The sequence below is a fragment of the Phyllostomus discolor genome, chromosome 4 (genome assembly GCF_004126475.2).
Source record: "Phyllostomus discolor isolate MPI-MPIP mPhyDis1 chromosome 4, mPhyDis1.pri.v3, whole genome shotgun sequence".
In the NCBI taxonomy this organism is placed as follows: Eukaryota; Metazoa; Chordata; class Mammalia; order Chiroptera; family Phyllostomidae; genus Phyllostomus; species Phyllostomus discolor.
The window spans coordinates 181,543,107-181,567,625 of NC_040906.2; the positions used below are offsets into that span (position 1 = coordinate 181,543,107).

Sequence of the window (24,519 nt, forward strand, 5' to 3'; positions counted from 1 at the left end):
ATATACCTCAGAGAAAACTCAGGTGAAATATTACAGTAGTTCCTTTAATTAACATGTACCAGGAAAATAAGGTTATGTACCTTTGAAGAAAAAAATACAAACCTATGCACAAAATTAAATGAGTCGGCAGACAACTCAGGGGTCAAACATAAGAAGCAAAGGATGTCAGCCACCTAGTACCAATTTATTCCTGTGGCCAAAAAACTAAGATTCTGTTCAGCTTCACAAATAACCATTTGCCTACTCAGCCCAGGAAAGTGACAATTTAGAACAGAAAGTAGATTTACTTCACCCTACTCTCAAAGAATACATCACCCAGTGAACTAATTAAAACACTTTTCTAAGGACATATTCATTTATAAACCACACTTTGGAAATGTATCATTGTGGTTTTATTTGCTTTGTAAACTTGTGGTGTGTTATTGTTTACTGTTAATGTTTTCACTTTTTGAAGTTTTTTTTTATATAAGTTCAATCACCAGATTGACATTTTCATTTCCATTCCATTGGCTATGTCTAAAAAATCTCATACCTAAAATTCACTCAGTCTAAAGACTTTTCTGAATCTAGAAAATTCATAACGATTAAAGTATTTTAAAGTAATCACAGTAAAAATACTGAAAATGTATTTTAAAACTGAAATTATTATAATAGTCAATCAGCCCATCAATTATGCACCATTATATATTATAATCAATGTTGATATATTATTATATAGTATACTATTATATTATATTATTGTATATTACTATATTTTCTCATGGGGGTTCAGAATAAGTTGCCCCGACATGTGCCTCTGAGGTATGCAGACATGTTTGGAGCTAATGGCAACTTTAACCTCAGGCTCAAGGTGAACTTCTGCCCCTCCCTTAACTACCTGGAACTTGCCCATCATAAGAGATTATCAGAGATAACCTCTTGTTGACCTATTTATAGGGCAGCACAAACTTCATTTATTAAGCATCAGCTCTTCGTAACATCCCAAAATGACCCTTTGAAGCCCTCAAAGCACCTTACTTCATCCCTAACTCAGGATGTCTTATATTCCCATGTTACTTTTCCATCTCTAAAATTCTCATGCACGTGGGGCCTCAGGCTCTGTCATATATGTGGCATTGCCACACATGTGCAAGTGTTAAATTTGGTCATTTTCTCTTGCTAATCTGTCTCATGTCTATTCGATTGTTAGAGCAGCCAGAACGAACCTCTAGGGCAGAGGAAAGTTTGTTCTCCCTCAACAGCATACTATATGCACATGACTGTATATAGTATATGATTGTACCATATGAACACATTTGTTTATTTCTACATATTGGAAGGAAACAGTTTATTCTCTTTGGCACAGTATTTTCAAATTACCGTTTGCATTTTCAATTTTGACAATTAATTTTTAAAATATATATGCATAGAGTTTAGAATGAGTTCCAAATTACTATGCAGAATTGGAGGTACAAATATTAGTCTGATAGTGTGTAAAGTAATATGTACACATTGATACCCCATATTAGTCCAGAGAAAAAATGACTCAAAATTGGTTTAAACAATAAGACAATGTAGAATTTCACAAAACCAATATCCTAAGCGTTTAACAAGGTCTCGGTAAGGAATGGTCAGAGCTCAGCCTTATTTTTTTACAACTCACTCAGAAAAGACGTTCTCTAGTTGACAGCCTGCCACTGATCGGAGGGACAGTGAGACAACAAGCAATCTCCCACCACGGAGTCAAAGGATTCCCTTTGGTTTGATTGGGTCAAACCTGTACAGGTACTAAGAGAGCTGATCTCATATTTTAGGTTATTTTGAATGAATTTTGTTTCTTCTTCATTGTATTTATTTCTTTTTTTATTTCTTGGTTTCATTTACATATGGCTTTTTATTAAATAGTAATTTTTTAAAAAAACTAGTATCTTCTCAACATCAGAGATAATAAAGATATAATGAGCTATTGAACAATAACAGGATTAAAGAACATTATTGAGGGAAAAACAAGGACTATATTAAGGCTTTTAGATGTGGTCAAGAAACTTGATCATAGAAGTTTATGGTAACAACTAAACTATTATTAATTTATATCTAAAATAAGAAAATGCTACATATTCCAAAGTGATTTCCTCAACCCTGGATAAAACAGAATGATTCTCACCTTGAGGCATATCAGGTGGCAGGTAATGAGGTTCTTGAGCACTAACATGTACCCATTCAAAGTCGTCATACAGATCCTGGTGGTAATCACAGGCCCCTGGACCGTCATCAAAAGTACAGCCACCTAAAAGGGGGAAAATAACATTAGATTGCTACATGCTAACCAGGTGTGCTAACGGTGCACAACGTGCTGGAGAGGGAAGCATTACACTGCAATATGTAAATGTAGCACTCATAACTTGACTAATAAATGGTACTCCTCCTTATCGCCATTCCTGTTAAATTTTCACCCAAAATGAAATTTCTATCAGTATTTTGTCTGAATAAGAAACCAAAGGAGCCTCAGATGGAAGTCTGGGGAACAGATTTTAAAATATGAAAAATAATATTAGACATATGTGTGGAGTGTTATATATGCATTTTTTAAAAGGTTTTATTTATTTTTGGACAGAGGGGAGGGGAGGGAGAGAAACCCTGATGAGAGACAGAAGCTCCAATAGGTTGCCTCTTGCATGCGGGCCCACAACCCAGGCATGTGCCCTGACTGGGAATCAATCTGGCGACCTTCCGTTCTGCGGGATGACGCCCAACCACAGGCTGGCCGGGGCATGTCAGATACACATTTAGTGAGGATTTCCTGAAATTTAGAAACCACACAGAATCTTAATAGTTTTTAATACCTTTATTGTTTATAAGGGGAGAAAGGCAAAGAGTGAAAACCATCTTTTTCCATAATGCAAGTTCAAAAAGGTGAAGTTAGTACTTAAGTCTTATCAAGTTCCTTGCTTTAAAGGAATACTTTGTAAGGTACATATAATATCAAATGAACCAGTTAAAACTTTATAGGATCTAAAATGTTTGAGGTCAGTGATACAGTCCAGTACTTTATTTAGATTACTTTCATACACAATTATAACTTACTAGGAGGGGAAAAACTAAAGCGCAAAACCAATCAGATTAGCCTATAATCATACTCACCACTTCCAGTTCATTTAATAATTGCTTTAAGAAATGGAGGCAGGCTCTCCTTTTTTTATCAGTCATTTTTCCTGGCTTTATTTTCAAGGGAAATGTTATGACAGTGACAGAATTATATTAGCTTCTCACCCTACATAGATACAGGCATGAACAACGCAACATGTTGAGTTTATTCAGTTCATGAAAATAAGAACTGGCCTATATGTCTAATCTTGAAAGAAAATGAATTAGCACTAATGAAAATACAGCAGTGGGTTTAAGGGGAAAAACCAATAACCTGTCTCCTTTTAAGTAGCTTATTTGTTTAGTTTCCATGGTGAATCTTTGGAAAGCAACTCAGTGAATTCTGTAACCAAACAGCAGACTACAGGGTGGTAAGCTTCAGCCCTAGAAGTTCTGCTCTGTAAACAAGCAATTCATTTTCCTCATCAAAATTTGTCAATCTGAATATCAATAGAAGTTACATTCCCAAGCTAGCATCACAGGCAAAGAAGGCAAGATCAGATATGCCCAGAAGACACTTACAGCCCTAATGACCTTTTTAAAAAGCAGAATATGTACGTGGGAATCCTTGAATCACACACATAAGTACATCAATCCTTTAAAATAACTAAACTTCACCAGTTTGAAAGCTTAATATTCTCCATTAAATATGCTTAAAATAGACTTTCTATAAATGCTCTCATAAAAAATGATGTATTTTTAATTTAAAATTGATCAATGAAAGAGGTTGCAAGGAAATGCATCTTCACAATAGCATGGGGAAAGTTTTTCTCAAAACATAATTTGCTCTCAACCCCAAAATGACTTACTGCTCTATATCACATGCCCTGAGGACCCCCATTGCCCTTTATAATAGTGAGTGCCCTCAGTGTATAAATTTAAACTACCAGTGCAACCTGCATTAGCTCACTTGGAGACAAATGGCCTTAACTGCTGTCCTTCATAGCAATTGTTAATTTGAGACTCCAGGGTTCTCATTAGCAATAACAACTAGGAGCTGCACAAAACCAGTGGCCAACCCGATTGTCTGTTGCACATCACAGCCATGGCAATCAAGGGACTTGAAACCGTTCCTGGTGAACTTGACTTCGGTGGGAAGAACATTCTTAAGATATTTTTTATTTTAGAATTTAAAATAAAGTATAGTTTCTTGATGATTTCCTTTGCTGTGCAAAAACTTTTCAGTTTGGTGTAGCCCCATTTGTTTGTTTGTTTTCTTGTTTCCCTTGCCTGGGGAGATATATCCAATGAAATATTGCTATGAGCAATGTCTAAGGGTTTACTGCCTATGTTTTCTTCTACAGTTTTTATAGTTTTGGGTGTAACATTTAAGTCTTTGATCCATTTTGAATTTATTCTTTTTTTATTTTTTATTTTTTAGAGAGGTAAGGGAGGGAGAAAGAGAGAGAGACAGAAACATCAATGTGTGGTTGCTGGGGGTCATGGCCTGCAACCCAGGCATGTACCCTGGCTGGGAATCGAACCGGCGACACTTTGGTTCGCAGCCCGCACTCAATCCACTGAGCTATGCCAGCCAGGCATTTTGAATTTATTCTTATGTGTGGTGTAAAACGGTGGTCTAGTTTCATTTTTCGGCACATGGCTGTGCAATTTTCCCAACTCCATATACTGAAGAAACTGTCTTTAGCCCAATGAATGTGCTTGCTTGTAGTCAAATATTGATTAACTATAAAAGTATGGGTTTACTTCTAAGCTCTCTATTCTGTCCCATGGATCTATGTGTTTTGTTTTGTTTTGTTTTGTTTTTATTTTTATGACAGTACCATGTTGTTTTGATTACTATGGCCTTATAGTTTGATATTAGGAACATGATTCCTCCTGCTTTGTTCTTCTCTCTCAGAATCCCTGTTGCTATGCAGGGCCTTCTGTGGTTCCATGTAAATTTTTGAAATATTTGTTCTAAAGCCCTGGCTGGCATAGCTCAGTGGATTGAGCTAGGGCTGGGAACCACAGTGTCCCAGGTTCGATTCCCAGCCAGGGTACATGCCTGGGTTGCAGGCCATAACCCCCAGCAACCACACATTGAAGTTTCTCTGTCTCTCTCTCTATCTCCCTCCCTTCCCTCTCTAAAAATAAATAAATAAAATCCTAAAAAAAAAAAAGAAATATTTGTTCTAGTTCTATGAAATACATCTTTGGAATCTTAATAGGAATTGCACTGAATCTATAGATTGCTTTGTGTAGTATGGACATTTCAATATGTTAATTTTTCCTATCCATAAACACAGTATGTGTTTCCACTTATTTGTATCTTCAATTTCTTTCTTCAGTGTCTCATAATTTTCCAGGTACAGGTCTTTTACATCTTTGCTTAGGTTTATTCCTAGGTATTTTATTATTTTTGTAGCAATTGTGAATGGGATTGTCTTCTAATTTCCCTTTTTGTTAGCTCATTATTGGTGTATAAAAATGCAACTGATTTCTGGATATTAATTTTGAATCCTGCTACTTTGCTGAATTCATTTATTAGTTCTAGTAGATACTTGGTGGGATCTTTGGGGTTGTCTATGTACAGTGTTATGCTATCTGCAAATAATGACAGTTTTATTTCTTCCTTTCCAATTTAGATGCCTTTTATTTCTTCTTCCTGTCTGATTACTGTGAGTAGGACTTCCGGTACTACGTTGAGTAAGAGAGGTGAAAGTGCACATCCTGGTCTTGTTCCCAAATGTAAAGGGAACATTTGTAATTTTTGCACGTTGAGTATGATGCTGGCAGTGGGTTTGTCATGCATAGCCTTTATTACGTTTAAATATGTTCCTCTAATCCCACTTTGCTGAGAGTTTTTATCATAAATGGGTGTTGTATTTTATCAAATGTTTTCTCTGCATCTATTGATATGATCATGTGGTTTTATCCTTCATTTTGTTTATGTGCTGAATCACATTTATTGCTTTCTGAATGTTGTACCAACTCCTGAATTACCAGAATAAATGCCACCTAATCCTGGAGTATGATCTTTTTGATGCATTGCTGTATTCAGTTGGGAGATCATATTCACTGATACATCTGATAAGGGGTTAATATTCAAACTTTATCAAGAACTTACAAAATTCAACACCGAAAACACAAACAACCCAATTTAAAAATGGGCAAAGGAACTGAATAGACACTTTTTCAAAGAGGATATACAAATGGCTAATAGATATATGAAAAGATGCTCAATGTTAATTAATCATCAGAGAAAAGCAAATTAAAGCCACAATAAGGTATCATCTCAAACCATGGTTATCATGGATAAATCAACAAACAACATGTGCTAGGGGGAATGTAGAGAAAGGGGAACCTTCCTGCACTATTGGTAGGAATGCAGATTGGTACAGCCATTGTAGAAAGCAATATGGAGATATCTCAATTGTAAATGGATCTGCCTTTCAACCCAGCTATGCCACTTCTGGGAATATATCCAAAGGAACCCAAAATACTAATTTGTAAGAACATAAACACTCCTATGTTCATTGCAATGTTATTTACAATTGCCAAGATATGGAAGCAGCCCACGTGTCCATGAGTAGGTAAGTGGATAAAACAACTATGGGGCATGTACACAATGGAGTACTACTTGACCATAAAAAAGAAACATGTACACTTTGTGACAGTATGGATGGACCTGGAGAACATTATGCTAAGTGAAATAAGCCAGTCAGAGAAAAAAATTACCATACACTGTCACTCATATGTGAAAGCAATTTAATGAACAAACTGAAGTAACAAGAAAAACGGAGACAGACTCATTTCTTCTTAAGATGTAGAGCAGATGACAGCTAGTGGGGAGGGAAGTCGGGGGTGGAGGGACTGTGCAAAAAGGAAAAAGGTCTTATGGACATGAACAACAGAGTGTGATTGCTCTGAGGGAGGTATAAGGAGACTAAATGGTAATGGAAAAAATACAATAAAGATTAAATAAAAATAAATATATAAGTAAATAAAATTATAATCTAAGCAGTAGTATATATCTATTTACCACATATAGACTATATTGATAAATCTTTAGTAAAAGTTTTTAGAAATCTTTTTGTAAACTATTTTGTATTTCCAGGTTAAGGACTAGTACAATGTAATGAACTAGGTAAGAGAAAATACAAAAAACTCTTCCTGTCCTGAGTAATGGTATCGACAGACATGAGTGGGTGGTTCAGTGGGGCACAGATACATATACATATACATCATATTCATGTATATTAATTACAATGTGTAATAAGGAATAATAACAGTATGGCCAAAGTCACAAAGAATAAAAATGACAAATGAATTGGTTACATATGCCCGGCTTGATTAGAGAAGGCTTCGTGGAGTTAGGAGATGGGTGAGGATGCACCAGGCCAGAATGCAAACAAAACTTAAATTACAGAAAAAGCAAGAGCAAAGGCATAGAAACCTAAAGAAACATGATATGTAGGAGAAACTCAAATTTTCCCCACAAAAGTCTGTGCAACGAATATGAAAAGAATGTAGGCAACAAGACACAAACAAAACTAAATTTTAGTTTTTAGATTAAGATTTTAGGTAAGATTTTAGATATGATAAAATTTTAGATTTTATTCTAGTTGTAGTGAAGCCATTAAAGGTTTTTATCTGAGGGTATGACACAATCCAAGCCCCAGGTTTAAAAATAATAATAACAATAATAGCAATAACAATAATAGCAATAACAATAACAATTCTAGCAGCCATAGAGAGTTTAAAGTAGACTTGACTGGGGTGGGTAGAGAATTTGATCCAACCTTACAGCAGATACCACATAATGTATCTTGAGGTAATCCCATTATACACAATCCCCGTTCATTGCTTAAGGATCACTCTAAAGCCTTAGATACAAAGTCTTCCATAATACACAATGTTCTATATACATGTCCCTGAGTTCAAGACATCTTTATAGAGTATTATAGAGTATTATAAAGTATTATAGAGTATTGTAATCTGTTTTAGAGAAATATCTTAAGTGACATTTTAATTCTTAAACAAAAACTTAACTCATGAGTTTAAAGTCTCACTGAGTTAAATGGCAGAACAAAAGAAGACAATACTGAAATGACATTGAGGAAATTTAGTTAGGCAGAGGGGGTGAAAAATCAGTAAGGAAACATCTTACATCTCCAGTTGTTCTATGTGCTACTACTAATAAGACTACAGACAGTACCTGCAAATCATGTCAGAGAAATGGCTACAAGTTCCTGGGTTCTTAAAGGAAAATTACTTCTGAATAACCATTTCACAGATTGCTAATTCCTCTGTGCCCATCAGCCAAGCAGCAGATCTGTCTGGGAATAAACTATCTTAACTCAGATTATAAATGGAATTACATTTAAGATATTCATTATGTTTCTCTTTGTTCTTTTGAATTCTTTGTGTGTGTGTGTGTGTGTGTGTGAGAGAGAGAGAGAGAGAGAGAGAAAGAGAGAGAGAGAGAGAGAGAGAGAGAGAGAGGGAGAGAGAGAGAGAGAGAGAGAGAGAGAGAGAAATGTGTTGGCTTCTTTGTAATGAGTTTTGGGGATTATACCAGTAAACTTATATTATGGTTTCTGATTAGCATAGATAAAGCAGACCTTTCAAAGTTAGTTTAATTCAGTATTGCATATGTCCTGAAGTGGCAATGTATTAATCTTTTTTTGTGTCCTTAACAGAGAAAAGACTATTCCAAAGTTGGTGCCACTTAGGTGAGAAAATTTGTGTATCCCAGCTTAATTTATAATTAGAAAAATTAATTTTTCCATTTATGAGGGTCATAAGCAACTGTGACATATTACTTTTGCCAACATATTTTGTCTAAGTCTTTCTTCTTACTTTTTCAAACTGTATGTTCCAAATCATTTTAAAAATTAAAAAGAAATATTGTGTGTTCTTTACAAACAGCAAAGAACAAGGAAAGATAATTCCGTGTAGTTCTTGCTGTTATACTGAGTCAAAAAATTAAGACTGGGTCGATGTTCAAGAGGGAAAAATGCTGAAGATCCTAGTACAATATATTTTTTACAAATGACCTTCACAAAATGTTCAGACTCCTCCAGAGCCCTACTTCCTTTTTATTTTAATCTATGGGGAGATAGTATATGTATACATAATCCCCCTTTCAACTCTAAATTCTGGGAACACTGAAAGTACAGAATAAAGTCGACATCTCATGATGAGTGCTTGTAGAGTTTATATCTGCTGTAAGGACAGGCAACACCTCTCTCAACCAAAGTACTGGAATCCAAACAGGATGCAGAGGACGAATGCCTTTGAAGGCATGGTATGAGTCACTGGTCATAATACATTGCTCTGGTTCAGTACCTAAGATGAACAATCAAAGAAAAATAAGAAAAGTTATAAATAAGAATATGCTAAGTGAAATAAACCAGGCAGTGAAAGACAAATACCGTATGATCTCACCTATAAGTGGAACCTAATAAAAAAATAAGCAAACAAAATAGAACCAGAGACATTGAAATTAAGAACAAACTGACAGTACCCAGAGGGAAGGTGGGAGGGGATAATGGGGGAAAAGGTGAAGGGTTTTCAGGAACACCTATAAAGGACACATGGACAAAACCAAAGGGGGGTAGGATCAAGGGTGGGAAATGGGGATGGCTGGGGTGGGGGGGAGAGGTGGGGTGGGGAATGGGGACAACTGTACTTGGACAACAATAAAAAAAGATAAAAAAAAAAGATAAATAATTTCTTAAAAATATAATCATTTCAGATCCTGGAAAATATCCTTTGACCTGCTTGTAGTTAATTAGTATATGAAAATATTATTTGAACCTAACTCCTCTATTCAAAAAATGGAACTCGAAACACATTTGTGGAAATCTAAACCTATCATTTATTGATAGATACAAATGACTCTTAATGATGAGAGAACTCATTTCAAACACACCCACAAATTAACTGACTATTCACCCCTAGAGTTCCATTTGCAGCCAAGAATATATGTTTAATATATATAATCCATGATTATTTGGCTTGTAAGACTTCTGTTGAAACTGTCTATGATTCAAAGAAAATGAATACTCCAACTGACAGAATATTCTTCCTTTAATAAAACTGAATTAACCAGAATGGAATAATAAGTCCAATTTCCCTATCTTTGCTGAGAAACAAGATTAAAATCTCGTAACTTCAATTAATAAGACTTAAGGAATTTTAAGGATCTGGCAGCACTTAGATGGTAGAAGACAGTGTTTCTAGACACAGCATAGAGTAATAACTAACACAACATGGAGTGGTGACTAAGTTCTTACACAGCTTTGTTACTTCACTGCTTTTAGCTTCAATCCCCTCTGCCCTCCGCCAGTGAAATCAAGATAATAATAGCTACAGCATAGTGGTATGAAGATCAGTGAAAACACTTGTAAATCCTCTAACACTCAACAAGTTTGTTTTCAAAGCACCCCTTTTTTTCCATGTCCCATTCTTTACAGATTATTCTGTATATGATGAGGTCTGTCCAGAAAGTACCCATCCATGTGATATGAAAAATAGAGACATTTATTGAAGAAGATACAAGATACAAGAAACATTGTACATAGGACAATGACACCTCAGTCCCCTTCAAAGTACCCCCTTGGGTACTCAGTCCCCCTTGGGACCTCACACAGGTCTCTCAATCACCATCAGCTGTCCTGTCATATTTTCCTGAATCTCATCAACAGTCTGAAATCTCTTCCCTTTCAAAGGTGATTTTAGTTTGGGAAAAAACCAGGAGTGGTAGGGCACCAAATCTGAGCTATAGGGGGCTGAGTCACCTGGGTGATTTGATGTTTCGCCAAAAAACTGCACGAGATATGATGCATGTGTGCATTGCCGTGATAAAGCTGCCAATCACCAGTTGCCCATAGCTGTGGCCTTCTGAATCATTTGAATAGTTTCTACCACACAGTACACATGCTTGCTCAACACTCTACTGCCCCCAGTGACCAGTACAGTGAAGTCACCATTGTTCATGCATGCACATTTCAGTCCACTCTCCTTGGCTGCCAGGTTACATCAATATCTCACAAATTGTTTTTGTTACATTAACAATGGCTGGACTTTTTCTGGACAGAAATCAGTACGCTATACAGATAAAATCCTACGCACACATTAAACAGCTAAAGCCTAATAAGAAAGAAACTTATGGTTTCCCTATAACTCATCTAGAAAGACTAAACAGAATTTCCATAAGGGCCATGTTACCATATTACCATAAGCACTTCTCCCTGAACAATCACCAGATACACTTTCAGTTAGGAAAATACCTTCCTTTACATCCGAGATCAGCAAACTTTATCTGCAGGAAACCCGTTGTTGAATATTTTAGGTTTTGTAGGCCATACCGTTTCTGTTGAAACCATGTAAGTGTGTCATTGTAGCGAGAAAGCAGCCACGGAGAATATGTAACAATGGATATGACCGTATTCAAATAAAACTTTTATTTACCAAAAAAGGTGGCAGGCTGCTTTTGGCCTGCAGCCACAGTTCACCAGCCCCTGACTTAGGTCACTGCAATCTTAAGAATTCTGAAAATTACAGGTAGTGCACAGTCTGGTTAAAAGCTCACCACCAAGGGTCTTTGATCTCAGCATCACCTCTATATTATTCAATTTTCTTTGCTATATATAAACATGAGTAGCAACAGACCACATCCAGGAAACTGTAAGAGAAATGGAATTACAATAACATATTTGAAAGGAAATCAGATTATCGGGCTGGACAGAGGGGTAAGTCAAAAAGTGAAAACATGAAGAGAGCGAAAGACACTTTCAAGGGCTTCTATTCTGGGCTTCAAACTTTTAAGACCACAAAGGGTGAATATTTAACATTGTACCCCAGCATACATATGCATCCATGAATGTAAATATTTATATACACAGTGCAGGGGAACACACAAATACATCTATTCACTCGTGTTGCAGGAGGTCACTGAGAGGATGTGACTACCAGTTCACCCATGAAGTGGACCCAGGCAACAGGACCCCCTCCCACGTCCTTGGGATGTATGCTCTACCCACTGACACAGCCTTCAGAAAGAAATGGGCTGATGAGCACATCTGGGTGGTATCCACGGCTGAATCCTGTTAAGGACTCTATATAAGCTTTTACGATCCTGGCAGGAAGGTGTGGAGATACACCAGTCTTGTGACCACCCCATGACAAGCCTCATAGGTAAATTCCCTTGCTTCTTAAACCTGGGTCTCTTCTTGCCCTCTGTGTGCAGAGGTCAGTTTCACATTTCACTCAGGGAACTCCCAAGGCTATGAACCAACAACGCAATCATTTATTATCCTCTACTACAGGTCACTAGTCCCAAGCTCTTTCTATAACTGAAATAAAATCAAGTAGCTGTAAGAAATGGGGAAGTAAATATTAAAAAATAAAAAGAGGCCAGCAATCCTTGGCCTCAAGTACCTATAAGAAATGTCTATCATGGGAGGGGACCTAGAAGACAGGTGTGAGCCACCCACGTCTCTATACCTACTTTTCAGGCGTCAGGCCAAGGTAAAGTCCAAAAACAAACCTGTGAGACCTGGTTAGCCCTTATAGTATATATGTAACTTCATCCAACCCCATTATGGACTTAATGAATAATTACATGCCAAACAGCCATAGAAGTGATGGCACAGATGAAAAGTGATCTGTTAAAATATAAAAGGAACTATCAATGAAAAATATGTCAGAGTAGAAAAAAATTAAAATTGCCCGGGGTCACAGAACAAGAAAGTTACCAAGAGCCAAGATCTGAACCCAGGCACAGCAGGCTCTTTACTCTTAACCACTACACTAAACGCACCTCGCAGAAGGCCAACCTCAGCCAGTGCAGCTCCCTCCAACCGGCATTACGTCGAGCTGTTACTAAACACAGAGAGCAGTACCTGTCCCATCCACTTAATGAAACGGTGGTGCCGCACTCTTTGAGGATAAAATGTAGTGAACTTTGAATCACATCACACGGCGAAGTCTCTCAGGTCTGATGCCACAGATAGGAGAGCGTCATTAAAAAAGAGAGAGCTATAAAAGCCTCACTGATAACTAGCAACGTCAGCAAAGAATCTTATTCATACAGGTTGACTTTAGACTAAGAATTTGTGTGGTCATGATACTGTCTTGTCACTCCGGGTCGACAACCTTCAAAATTCACCTATTCTCCCCTAAATCATGTATGAACAAGTAGCTTTTCTAGCTTTGAAAACATTATGATAAATGAAAAGCAGTTTTGTTCTGCCAACTTTTGCAGTAGCCCTCACATTAATCCTGGGATAAGAAATTAGGTGTTTCTCCAATGATCATTAATGTATTTAACCCAGGTTTCCTTTCCTATTTTTTTATTCTTTTATCTACTCCAGTAAAATCTCACCTTTTTTTTTTGCCTAGTGTTAGATACACAATCTAGAGAAAGCCACTGAACAAAGTAATAGAAAGTAAATGTACTGAAAAATAAAATTTCCAGCTGAAGCCATATTTACATTTTGGCAAAATTGGAAACCACTCAGGCTCACATTTAAACATTCTTCTCTGGCTTTGTTTTATTTTGTTTCTCATGGAGGGATTTCTGGTGGGCTCTGCCTCGCCCATATCAGACACATTCTGGCTTCAGCAGTTGCTCCTGACCCAACTCAAGCATGATGGGTAATAGATTATTTTTCACTTACGAAGGGAGTTCCATGAAATGTTGAAGCCATGAAATGGAATGTAAAATGGAAGTCCACAACCCAGCCTCCTAGAGGAAGGGCAAAGGACTGCTTTGAGACTTTGAATTTAAAGTTTTATATCAGATTGGCCAAAGAATCTTAAATGTACTTGGCTACATTTTAAGAAGGTCAACAATTTAATTCAATACTTTTTGTAAGACTTTGAAACACACTTCAAGGAAATGATAAACAGCTAATTTAGGTAAGTCATTGAAATGTATCTCTAAAGTAAAATATGTATATCATTTTCACTAATAGGAAGCCTTTTTTCTATGAAAATGTTGGACTTGATGTAATAAAGGCCATCTTTCAGGTTTTTCACGGTTCTTAAAATAAATTCTTAAGAGTAAAAAGCTGGGGTTCTTTCTGTCAATTTCTTTATTTAGGAAAAGAAAAGTTGGATATCATTATTTCAATCAGTAAATCACACCATCATGAACATATTAACCATTCTTCTCATTCTACTCATCATCGACAGACAGCTTGGCCAGGTCAACAGCTAACAGGCCGCTCACACAAACACAAGAAAATCGTTACGCGGAGAGTAAGTCATGTCAGAAACCTTGCTGTCAAGGACCTTTGCCCCTTTTCTCATAAAAGAAGCATTCTAGGCTTTAACCACAATTTTAGCGAGACTTACAATAGCCTCTGAAAAGTGTCAACTTCTAACTAAGTCAGTGCTGAATCCTGACTCACAATAACTTTCCCTTCTCAAGTTCCCTTTCTCGGAAGAGTACATGTGGTTACCATTTAGTAAAATCGTCACGTAAAATAAAGATTTCTCAAGCAGCAAAAAAACACTGCTATACACTGACATTTAAATGACATGTAAGTAAATAGTCATTCTAACCTAAGCGAAAGTCTTAATTGGGAGAACTGGTGAAGAAGGCTTTACAAAGGCCCTCACCAAGATTCAAATCTGTCTGTGTCTTCATTTTCTCATTTCTATCCCAACCAAAACAAAATTTTCTGGCTTCATTTTCCCATCTCTGCTTCTACCTACTACACAAGAGGTCTGTGCCAATTAATTTCAAAATCTTCTCCGCAATAACCTATGATTATTAAATCTATATGCTTTGCATATTTAAAAATCATCCTGTAATTAAGATTTTAGTTAAGAAAACATGTAGATGAGATCCTTATTATTGTTTTATATTTACATGGAACATCTTAAGTAACATGACCAATAATTTGGAGGGTTGGAAAAAGAAAGTAAGCTTGTAACAATAGCCCATCATTTGTAAAAAAAAATGATGAAATTATATGATTATAAATTCAGTTATATGTTAGAAATGCATGCTACCACTGAGTTTCCTCCCCAGTAGAACTGCTAAAATGTAACTAGCACACATCAACTATTCCTGCATGATAAAATATTTTAAACATGTTGACTCTGCCTATATTAGAATTTCATATGAAACTCAAGAATATGAAAAATGCTTCCATGCAGAATGCACATCTGAGCTTGGAAAAAATAATTTAATAGAGATAGAAGTTAACTTTTCTTCGCCACAAACTCTATGCAGATCAGGGGCTCATAGTTCCCAAGAACAGTAGGTATAAAAATATATAAAGACTTGAAATATTCTCATCTCATCAAATTTAATGATTGGACTGAAGCATTATATCCCATTTATTTAGCCTTCTTACTTTATTTAATATTCCCTCCAGTTCTTGCTCTAAAACATAATGGCCAACTAAATCTCTCAAGCTGTCCAGTTTACTGATAAAAGGGAAACAATTTTTCAGAATTAAACTTAAAAACCTGCAAATTTTTAATTTCAAATATGAGGGGATGAGAAGCTGACAAAGCAGGTTTGAATAATAGATGAAAAGCAGCGGCGGCGCGAGGAGAGCCTGTGAAGTCTGGAGTCCGCGGGGCAGCTTTCCTGCCTGACTTCTCACCTCACGCCATAGCTTAGACTCAGAAATTGTCAAATCTCTAAAAATAGATAAAATAAAAGACATTGCTACAATGTGACGCTGACAAGGCCATCGTAGCAAATAATTAGTAAAAACAAGTTGTCCTAATGAATGTCCCTATAAAGTTAAGAAAAGTCTGTCATCCTTGCTATTCAAGTAAAGGCAAATTGCAAAAAAAAAAAAAAAAGGAGAATTTTTGTCCCTATCACATGCACAATTTCAAAGGACTAATAATATCCAGTGGTGACCATGGACGGGGCGACAGTAAGAAGGCAGTTGCCACTTTCTATTTTAGAGAGCAATTTGTTTTTATTTATTAATGTTTTAATATACTTGGCCTTTAATCCAGCAATTACACCTCTACAATTCTACTTGACATAAACGCTCACATATGTGCAGTCCTGAGTCCTATAAATACAAGCTAGGGCTACCAACCCTCCAAAAAAATAAAAAAGCAATTATTGTGGATGTTTTTAATGACACCAAAAGACAACAGGACTACCTTTTCAAGTTTGAAGGGCACTTACAGCAAAATTGCTTGCAAATATAATCACAAACTTTGGGTTAATGATCACTGGTAAAGTATTTTAATACAACAGTTAATGCTCATGGGGAACCTAAATGTTCAGTGTTATCAATTGGTGAAGGGGAAGACAATGCATATTTTAAGGAGCAATGTAGAATCTAGCAATTATGTGGCAAATGTTGAGACAATAAAACAAGACCCAAAGATATTGTAGACGTAAAGCAAAGTTGACCAAGTGCACAAATGGAAGAAGGATCAATAACAACAACACAAAATAGTATCCCTCCCTAGCCACCAATTTTTTCAAGTGGCTATTTCAGCAGATTGAGAAAACAAAGAGAAACTACTTATAAGAGGTAATAGTTTAATAAACCATTCAAGATAAGATTAATGACACCAACAGCATTGTAAGTCAGCCCGTAAAAAAATTATCTGAAAGAACGACTTTGAGTGTAACTTCCTAGTACTCTACCAACACAAAACAGCTTAATTCCTCTTCACTTATCACTTCAGTAACTTCACACCTCATCTGAAGGTACAACTAGTATGCAAAGGCGTAACAGAGAACCAAACTCGGCAAAACCATTTCAGCTGCTGACTTATCTGCAAAGGAATGGGTTTATAACTTTGTCAAAGAATGTGTAACATACTTCCATATGAAATGTTTGAACATATTTCCATAGTCATGATTTTGACTATAATAACTGCTATTCATAACATTATTTAATGCTACATTTTCAAATAACCTGATTTTAGGAAAACAAAATCTATTCCTGGAAATAGCAATTTCAATAAGCAGAGTAGAAATCAATCAACCAGTGAAGTCCCCTACTAAAATTATTAGGGGACATAGGAAAACACCTTCCAACTTCCAGTCCCTTCCTGATCCCTCTCTTATCTCTCAGTTTTGTGTTTAATATTAGTCTACAGTTTGGACAGTAACACAGAGTTTTGTTAGAAGATGATGAACAGAGGATGCAGAGCTGAAGAAACCAAGACATGAACATCCTGGCACAGACAGAGTATGCAATCAGCCAGCGGCTATTCCCAAGTGGCTGTATTTGATTAAGATTCTTCCAGAGCACACTTTGCAGAGTGGACAGTAACAGGAAGAAAGGCTGTTGGGTTAGAGCAAGTGGGAAAGAGCCCCAGAGGAATGAAAGCCTTGGTTAGAGAAGGAGCAGAAGGGACTGGGGATGAGACTGGGGAGCTGTGCTATAAAGATGAAGACTAAGAGCTCAAAGGGCTCAAAGGGGTGGAGGGTGGGGATGTGGAGACCCCAAGGTGAGACTTAGATGGCATAACAGCTTCGAGTCCATGACATACTCAATCTAAGTGGCACAGCCAGAATTCAGGTATACCCGGCAGACCACTCAGGAACTTTGTAGGCACTTGCCTACAAAGTTGTTTCTCTTTAAGAACTGCCTGTATACACACAAAAGGGTTTTAGATAAGGAAGAGGCACTCAGATTCTTGTTCAATAGGTTTTAAACTCCAACCTGCTAAGGGCTCCCTAATCTAAAAGGAAAGGTGTGAGGTCAGAAACCTTCCCCCCACTGTGATCACATCGACAAGCAATTATCCCCACCAGATGACAATCACCCATTTACAGAATTCTGCAGTCTGCCGCCACCCCTCCCGGTAGTAATACTTAAAAGGCACTGACTATGCTTCATATAAAGATATGTTTTCCATGTGTTCAAAGAAAGCATTTTTTAAAACAGACAAAAATACTTATGTTTGCTGTGGAAATATTGGCAATAATGTGGTGATGTTTTGGGAAAAAAAATATGTCTACCAAAACATTAACAGTCATTAAAAGTTAGTGACCAGCCATGTGGCCATGGGCCAGGCTGCGGCCATGTCTACAAAATGCAGGCTTGAACGGGGATGACTACGATTTCTTTTAAGACCACAAGTGCTCAGTGAGTGAAAGGCAATTCAATCTGACTCAATGGCATTAATTACACCTCCAAGGGTGAAATGAGAATTCTGAGTCAGAGAATAAAATTTTATAGTACTATAAAACACTGATCGAGAAATCTCAGGGGAGAAGTGCAAGGTAAGTAATTGAAGGCAGGAGGATTGACTTCCTGCCCAACACTAACTTGGCTGAGCCTTCAGTGGTAGAACTTCTTTTCCCAGCTTTAAATTTATAATCACAGTAACAACCAAAGCCCCCAAAGAAAACCAAATGAACACATTCCTCTTTTTAAACATTTAAGATACAAAGTATATATTGCCAAGGACCCAGAATGTCATACATACATTTTTCACATCTTAATGTTATCATGAAACATGTTATCATTTCTATGAAATGTTATCATAGAAAAGTCAGATCTAAACCAATCAACATTACTGTATACATTACACACAGAACATATAAACATGTATTTTCATACAGAGAAAGGAGTTCTTTTATGTTTCCAGTCCAGAATTGAGAGCAATTTTATTTCAATCCTATGATCAAACTTGTTCTCTAAATATCAACAGTGTCAAGCAAATATAAGGAAGAGCGAAACACAATACATGCTATTTGGTATGCAGTTGTGCAGTTACAATCTTTAGATGCATTAGAATTCACAAACAAAACTCAGAAAGGCTTTATGGATCTCAAAGAGGATTAATGAAAATATTTGATCAGAATGCAAAGTGTAAAACCAACAGATACAAAAAATATTTACCACTGTTCATAACACCTAGCACATACTAAATAAACATTAGTTACTTTCATGTTAAATTTTAAAAATCACATATATTCCCACCAACCAGAGATAATAATTGCTAACATTTTGGTGAGTATTTTTCTAGGCTTTCCAACTTCATATTTCCTTAATACTTGTTGCTGATACTTAGGAAAGCCTCTCTCTTTTTAAAAATTTAGTACTCAGTCATTTTGCTAGTACTGCAAATTTAATAATGTTACTGTTGATGTTATTGGGACTTCTGCATACAAACTCATAATATCTAAATAATGCTGACTGTTTCCCTCTGTGTGTATATGTATGTGTAGCTATTTAAGCCAACAGAGTTTCTAAAACAGTACTATAATGATAGTATTGAACACCTGTTAATTTATTAGTGCTCTTCCTATTAGCCAGAGTGTTACTTTTTTCGGGCAGATTAGCAACTCTCTTCACTCATCTTCAATGCTACTCTTTAGGCACAAGGTAAGAGTAGTAGTAGAAGCTCTAACAGTGTCAGAAGTAGTAACAGAAATAGGTGTCAGTATAGTAGCAATTAAAATTGCAGCAGCAGCCTCAGAAGCAATAGCAAGAGCAGCTAATAACTACTGAGTGTTACTATGTGCTGAGTACTGTTCTAAGTACTTCATATGAAGTAATTCATTTAATCCTCACAACAACCTAAACAAATGGGTACTGTTATTATGTCTATTTTTTCAGATGAAGAATCTAAGGTAAGCTTTTTACCTCAACTTAAGTGAGTTGTTCAAGGTCATATTGCTAACAAAGGCACCCACACAGGAGCTAAATCCAAGCAAAGCAGGCATTTCAAAGCTTTTTTAAATGAATGAAAATAAGCACTTCAAAGAAGGGAAGCATCAAACTTTAGGGAGAAAACAACAGGAAAGCCAGATATTACCATGTCAAAAATCTAGACTAAACAAGCAGCCACAAACCATAGGCCACATACCACGGGTATCCCTACAAGTCCAGGAAAGACCGCTTGAGAAATATACATGTTTGTACAAAGTATGGCCAATTGCAAGAGTTCCCTAGGAAAAGCAGATTTCATGCTCCAAACACCCCTATAGAGTCGAGTAATGGCTTCCTCTTGGCCCAAGAATCTCATACATTTCACAAGCCAGTGAATTTTAAGTAGCTCTTGGCACTAGATCTCTTCCACTTCTTTCTCCCTGTTTCTTCTCTAGGAGAAGGGGAAGGAGGCACAGCCTCATTTTAGCAGCTGTGACTCAGCTGTCTACACGCCTGCACCAAGAATTTGGACATCCCTTCAGAGATGCCATTTACAAGCAGAAACCATTGGGAGACCAAGGATACATGTCTCTTTCAGTTAGCATCCCTTGTGTTATCAATACTTTTACCCCAGCTTACTTCAAGACCTGCATACAATCCACACATTTCCTCAGTAGCAGAGGGCATTTAATGTACTTACTAGATATTTGAGGGCAATGACTGTAGTTTAAGCCCACCTACAGATCGCTAAAGCAGAACAAGGCAGTGACATTCTAACCTGACTCCTGACACAGACCAAAGCAATCCCATGAAGAGAGAAGCACAGTATCAAGGGTATCTATCAAGTGTCTATCTGCACGAAGTGCTGCTCAGACTAGTGTACAAAAGAGCATTCATTTGTCCCTTATCTCAATAAAGTCCACCCTGGTTTTCTGGGAAAATGCAGGGCTATCGTTGTTCTAAATATGCATGTATTTAGGATGAAGGAATTTGAAAATGTCAGGAGTTGCAAAAGGTCTTCAAGGACATCAAGAACCATTCTCCACCCAATATAAGAATGTCCACTAGAGTCTCAGGACAGATGGCCTCCCTGCAGCTGCTTGGATATTTTCAAGCCTCATCTTAAGGCATGAACCCCTGTGGTATCAATGGTATTTCACCACGATGGCTTTGAAATCATTTGACAGTTCAGATGGAATGATGTGACACTTTTGAGAAATTTGACCTCTCCAAAGACTACACCCTGTTGAGTGTAATACAACCACTAGAATTCAGAATTGGAAAGGACTTTAGGGATCATTTTTTGGGGTTAACCTTAGACCACAACCGAGGCTTACTTAAGCAGTAGCTTTACAGGTACATATATTGTGACACTTAACTATAACCATCACTATGAGAATCGCCCTCCTATGTTGAGCCTTTTGGAAAGCCTCCTATTGAGATTTTTCAAAACAAAGGCTTCACGTCTGTTGACTTTTTATCCAAATAATGTCTACTTAATTTTTCTCTTTCTGTCTTATTTAATTGGCCTTAAAAACCCTGGTTACAAAAAAAAAAAGACTAATAAAATTTAATAGGTCACTAAAAGAAGCAGGAACCACAGTGCTGGGATTCCAACATCTTATGGGTCACAACCAGGAAACAAAAGCAAAACTGGACTCCTTCAACCTTTAAGAGGGAATGTATAGAGAAAGAAATTCCATGTGACATGCCCCCAGAGCTCTAAGGCACAAGTCTATCAATACTAAATACATTTGTAATATTAAGTAAAATAAGTGCTCATAAAAAAAGCTATTTTCTTCAACTTTTATAGGTAAGTATCAGAACTGAAAAAGATATCACAATTTTACCTGAATCAGCTTTCCATCTTCAGGTAGGAAAGGTATCGTAGGCTCCTTTTACACTAGTGATTCTCTAAGGTTAACGGACTCTCCCAAACTCAGTCGCTGATGAGACTTTCTCAGACTTCTCTGTCCTAGCACAGCAGTTCTGTAACCCACCACACACCACCCCCGAAGTTGGCATTTTCCCTCTGCAAGCCACCAGCCCATTTAATTTTTAATTTTTTTGCAAGTATACACAGATTACATTTCCTCAGAGTGGAAGAATTTTTTTTAAGATAGCAAATATTGTCTGTCATTCATCTAATTTTTAAGAGATGATTCAAACAGACAAGAAGTTGGATTGCTTTGCCACTACCTATTTTCAAAACCTCATCTTCTGGAGGAGATTAGTCCTTTCATTGCTCTGTCCAGTTGATCTAATGAAATAAAGCCATTCCAAAGCTTTCCTAAATATGGTTCAGAATAAGAGAAAACACACACTTCAAAAAAAGATGAAATCTTTTAAAAAGAAAGTAATCTAAGTGTTTCTTACAAATCACATTTTATTTGTCAGACACTGTAGGTGTATTTCAATTTAATATTTACAAACATCTCATTTAATTTTATATAATTTAATCTCTACAGATGTTAATCTCCATAATTTTTCACTTAATATGTATATTTAATTCTACTTAACATTTACAAATAAGAGTCAATGAAAACGTTCTCATTTTACAGATCACAAAACTGAGGTAGAAAACAGTTCATTGATTTGGCTAAGATCACATAACCATTAACTGTTAAATTGAAACCTGTATATGTATCTCTGGTTCAAAAGTTTGTGTACTTTTCAATCTATCTGAAAAAGCCAAGTCACTGAGGTCTAGATGACGCCCACACAGCCCAGTGAGGAAGCAGCAGGGACACATTATAAGCACACGGTCTAGATTAGGTAAGGGTTACTGAATCAGGTCATTTTAGTTCCTCTTTGATAAAATTTCTTTAATTTCTCCTCACTTGCTCACATGGCAAAACTATTCTCTGTATTTCACCTTTCAAACCACCTCCCCAACAACTTCAGAATTCTCTAATGTGAAGGCTTCTGTGCAACAAATAAAAGGGACTTTTCTCTAAAAATTTTGATTTTTAATTCTTGAGAAAAAGCTGAATGAGACATTATATACAAACTTAACTTGTGCTTAATGCCCAAGGCCATAGGACAATTGACACAATTTTTTTATTTTAATAAATGAATAATCAGCCATGGTCTGAAAATATTAAATGGAAAGTTTTAGAAATAAACAATTCATAAATTTGAAACTGCACACTGTTCTGAGAAGCATGAGCAAATCGAGTCATCTTGCTCCATCCCATGGAGCATTAAAATTGTGGGATCACGCTGGCCAGTGTAGCTCAGTTGATTGGGTGTCATCCTGCATATCAGAAGGTCATTGGTTTGATTCCTGGGCAGGGCACATGCCTGGGTTGTGGTGTCCATCCCTGGTCGGGGATTGTGTGATAGGCAACCGATTGATGTTTCTCTCACACATTGATGTTTCTCTCCCTCCCTCCTTTCTTCCCTCCCTTCCCCTTGCTCTAAGAATAAATCAATGAAATCTTAAATGAAAAAAATGTGTGGGTCGAAGACATAACATTAAATGTGGTCCAAGTAATAACAATATGTTGTATCAGAAAGCATTGAGCCTACACAAATACTTCAGCAAGGAATCCCCTAAAACAAATGACACCAAGCCATTTACTACAAATAAGGGATAGTTACTGTAAGATGTTTTGAGAGTGACCACATTCACTAATTCTTATAACAGTATATAGTGATAACTGTTCTATTTTATTAGCTATTGTCATTAATCTCTTACTGTGCCTAATGTATGAATTAAGCTGTATCACAGGCATGTATGTATGTATGTATAGAAAAAGCAGAGTATCCATAAAGTTCAGTACTGTCTGGGCTCTCAGGTACCCAGTGAGGGCCTTGGAACCATACATATGCCCCGTGGATAAGGGCAGGGGGGAGTGGGACACTATGGTATTTATACTGAAGTAAAGAAAAAGGTGCCATTAGGGATGTGTTCTGAAAAAGAACAGTATTTTCACAAATCACTCTCACAAACCACTTCCACTGTTACCTTCCAGGTAAGGGTTTAAAACCAGACCAACTGTGAGTGCAGCTGCATAGAGATGTTTTCTTTTTTGCAAATGATTGGGGAAAATAATATAAAACTATACATTTATGAGTTACTTTTGTAATTAAAAGTTTACACATTCAATGTAGTGACTTTCCTTTAAAATTAAAATTAGAGAATACATGGACATACAAAGCATTCATGTGTATACATACACATGCATGCACACAAAAAAGACTGGAAAGGTAAGTCAAAATTATGGTGGTATTTCTTTCAGGCTACTGCGATTACACCCTTCTTTATATTTTCTAACTTCCTTAATGTAGATACTTCTCTTACCTTAAAATTAAGGTGTTAGCCCTGGCTGGCATAGTTCAGTGGATTGAGCACGGGCTGGGAACCAAAGTGTCCCAGGTTCGATTCCCAGCCAGGGTACATTCCTGGGTTGCAGGCCATAACCCCCAGCAACCTCACATTGATGTCTGTCTGTCTGTCTGTCTCTCTCCCCCCCATTCCCTCTCTAAAAATAAATAAATAAAATCTTTTAAAAAATAAATAAATAAATAAATAAATAAATAAAATTAAGGTGTTATATTTTTTCCACTTTCCCAACTATGGAAAAACCTTTTTAAAATAAATGAGAGAATGTTCACATATTTCAGTAGATATTTACTAAGCAGGACAAATCATACTATATCTAATCTCCCATAAAGCAGAAAAAGGTATCTAAAATTCTTGTTTTCTTTCTTTCGTTCTTTTTTTTTGTATACTACCCAGCATGCAATGAAAAAGTAATTCCATTTTTTCTCAGATTAATGTTTCCACTTTTAGAATATGAACCAGTTAGGTTTAACAAATGGTCCAGGATGAAAG

The 24,519-nt window shown here is 36.6% G+C and overlaps 1 protein-coding gene across 8 annotated transcripts in view; it reads right to left on the reverse strand.

Moving 5' to 3' along the window:
- PTPRK (protein tyrosine phosphatase receptor type K) overlaps window positions 1–24,519 on the reverse strand; it is a 490,478-nt gene that overhangs the window by 372,332 nt on the left and 93,627 nt on the right. For all 8 annotated transcript variants that reach the window (XM_036024680.1, XM_028510317.2, XM_036024685.1 and 5 more), the window contains exon 2: window positions 2,144–2,266. In XM_036024680.1, coding sequence (XP_035880573.1) covers window positions 2,144–2,266 — 123 coding nt within the window. The remainder of the gene's footprint in view (window positions 1–2,143; window positions 2,267–24,519) is intronic.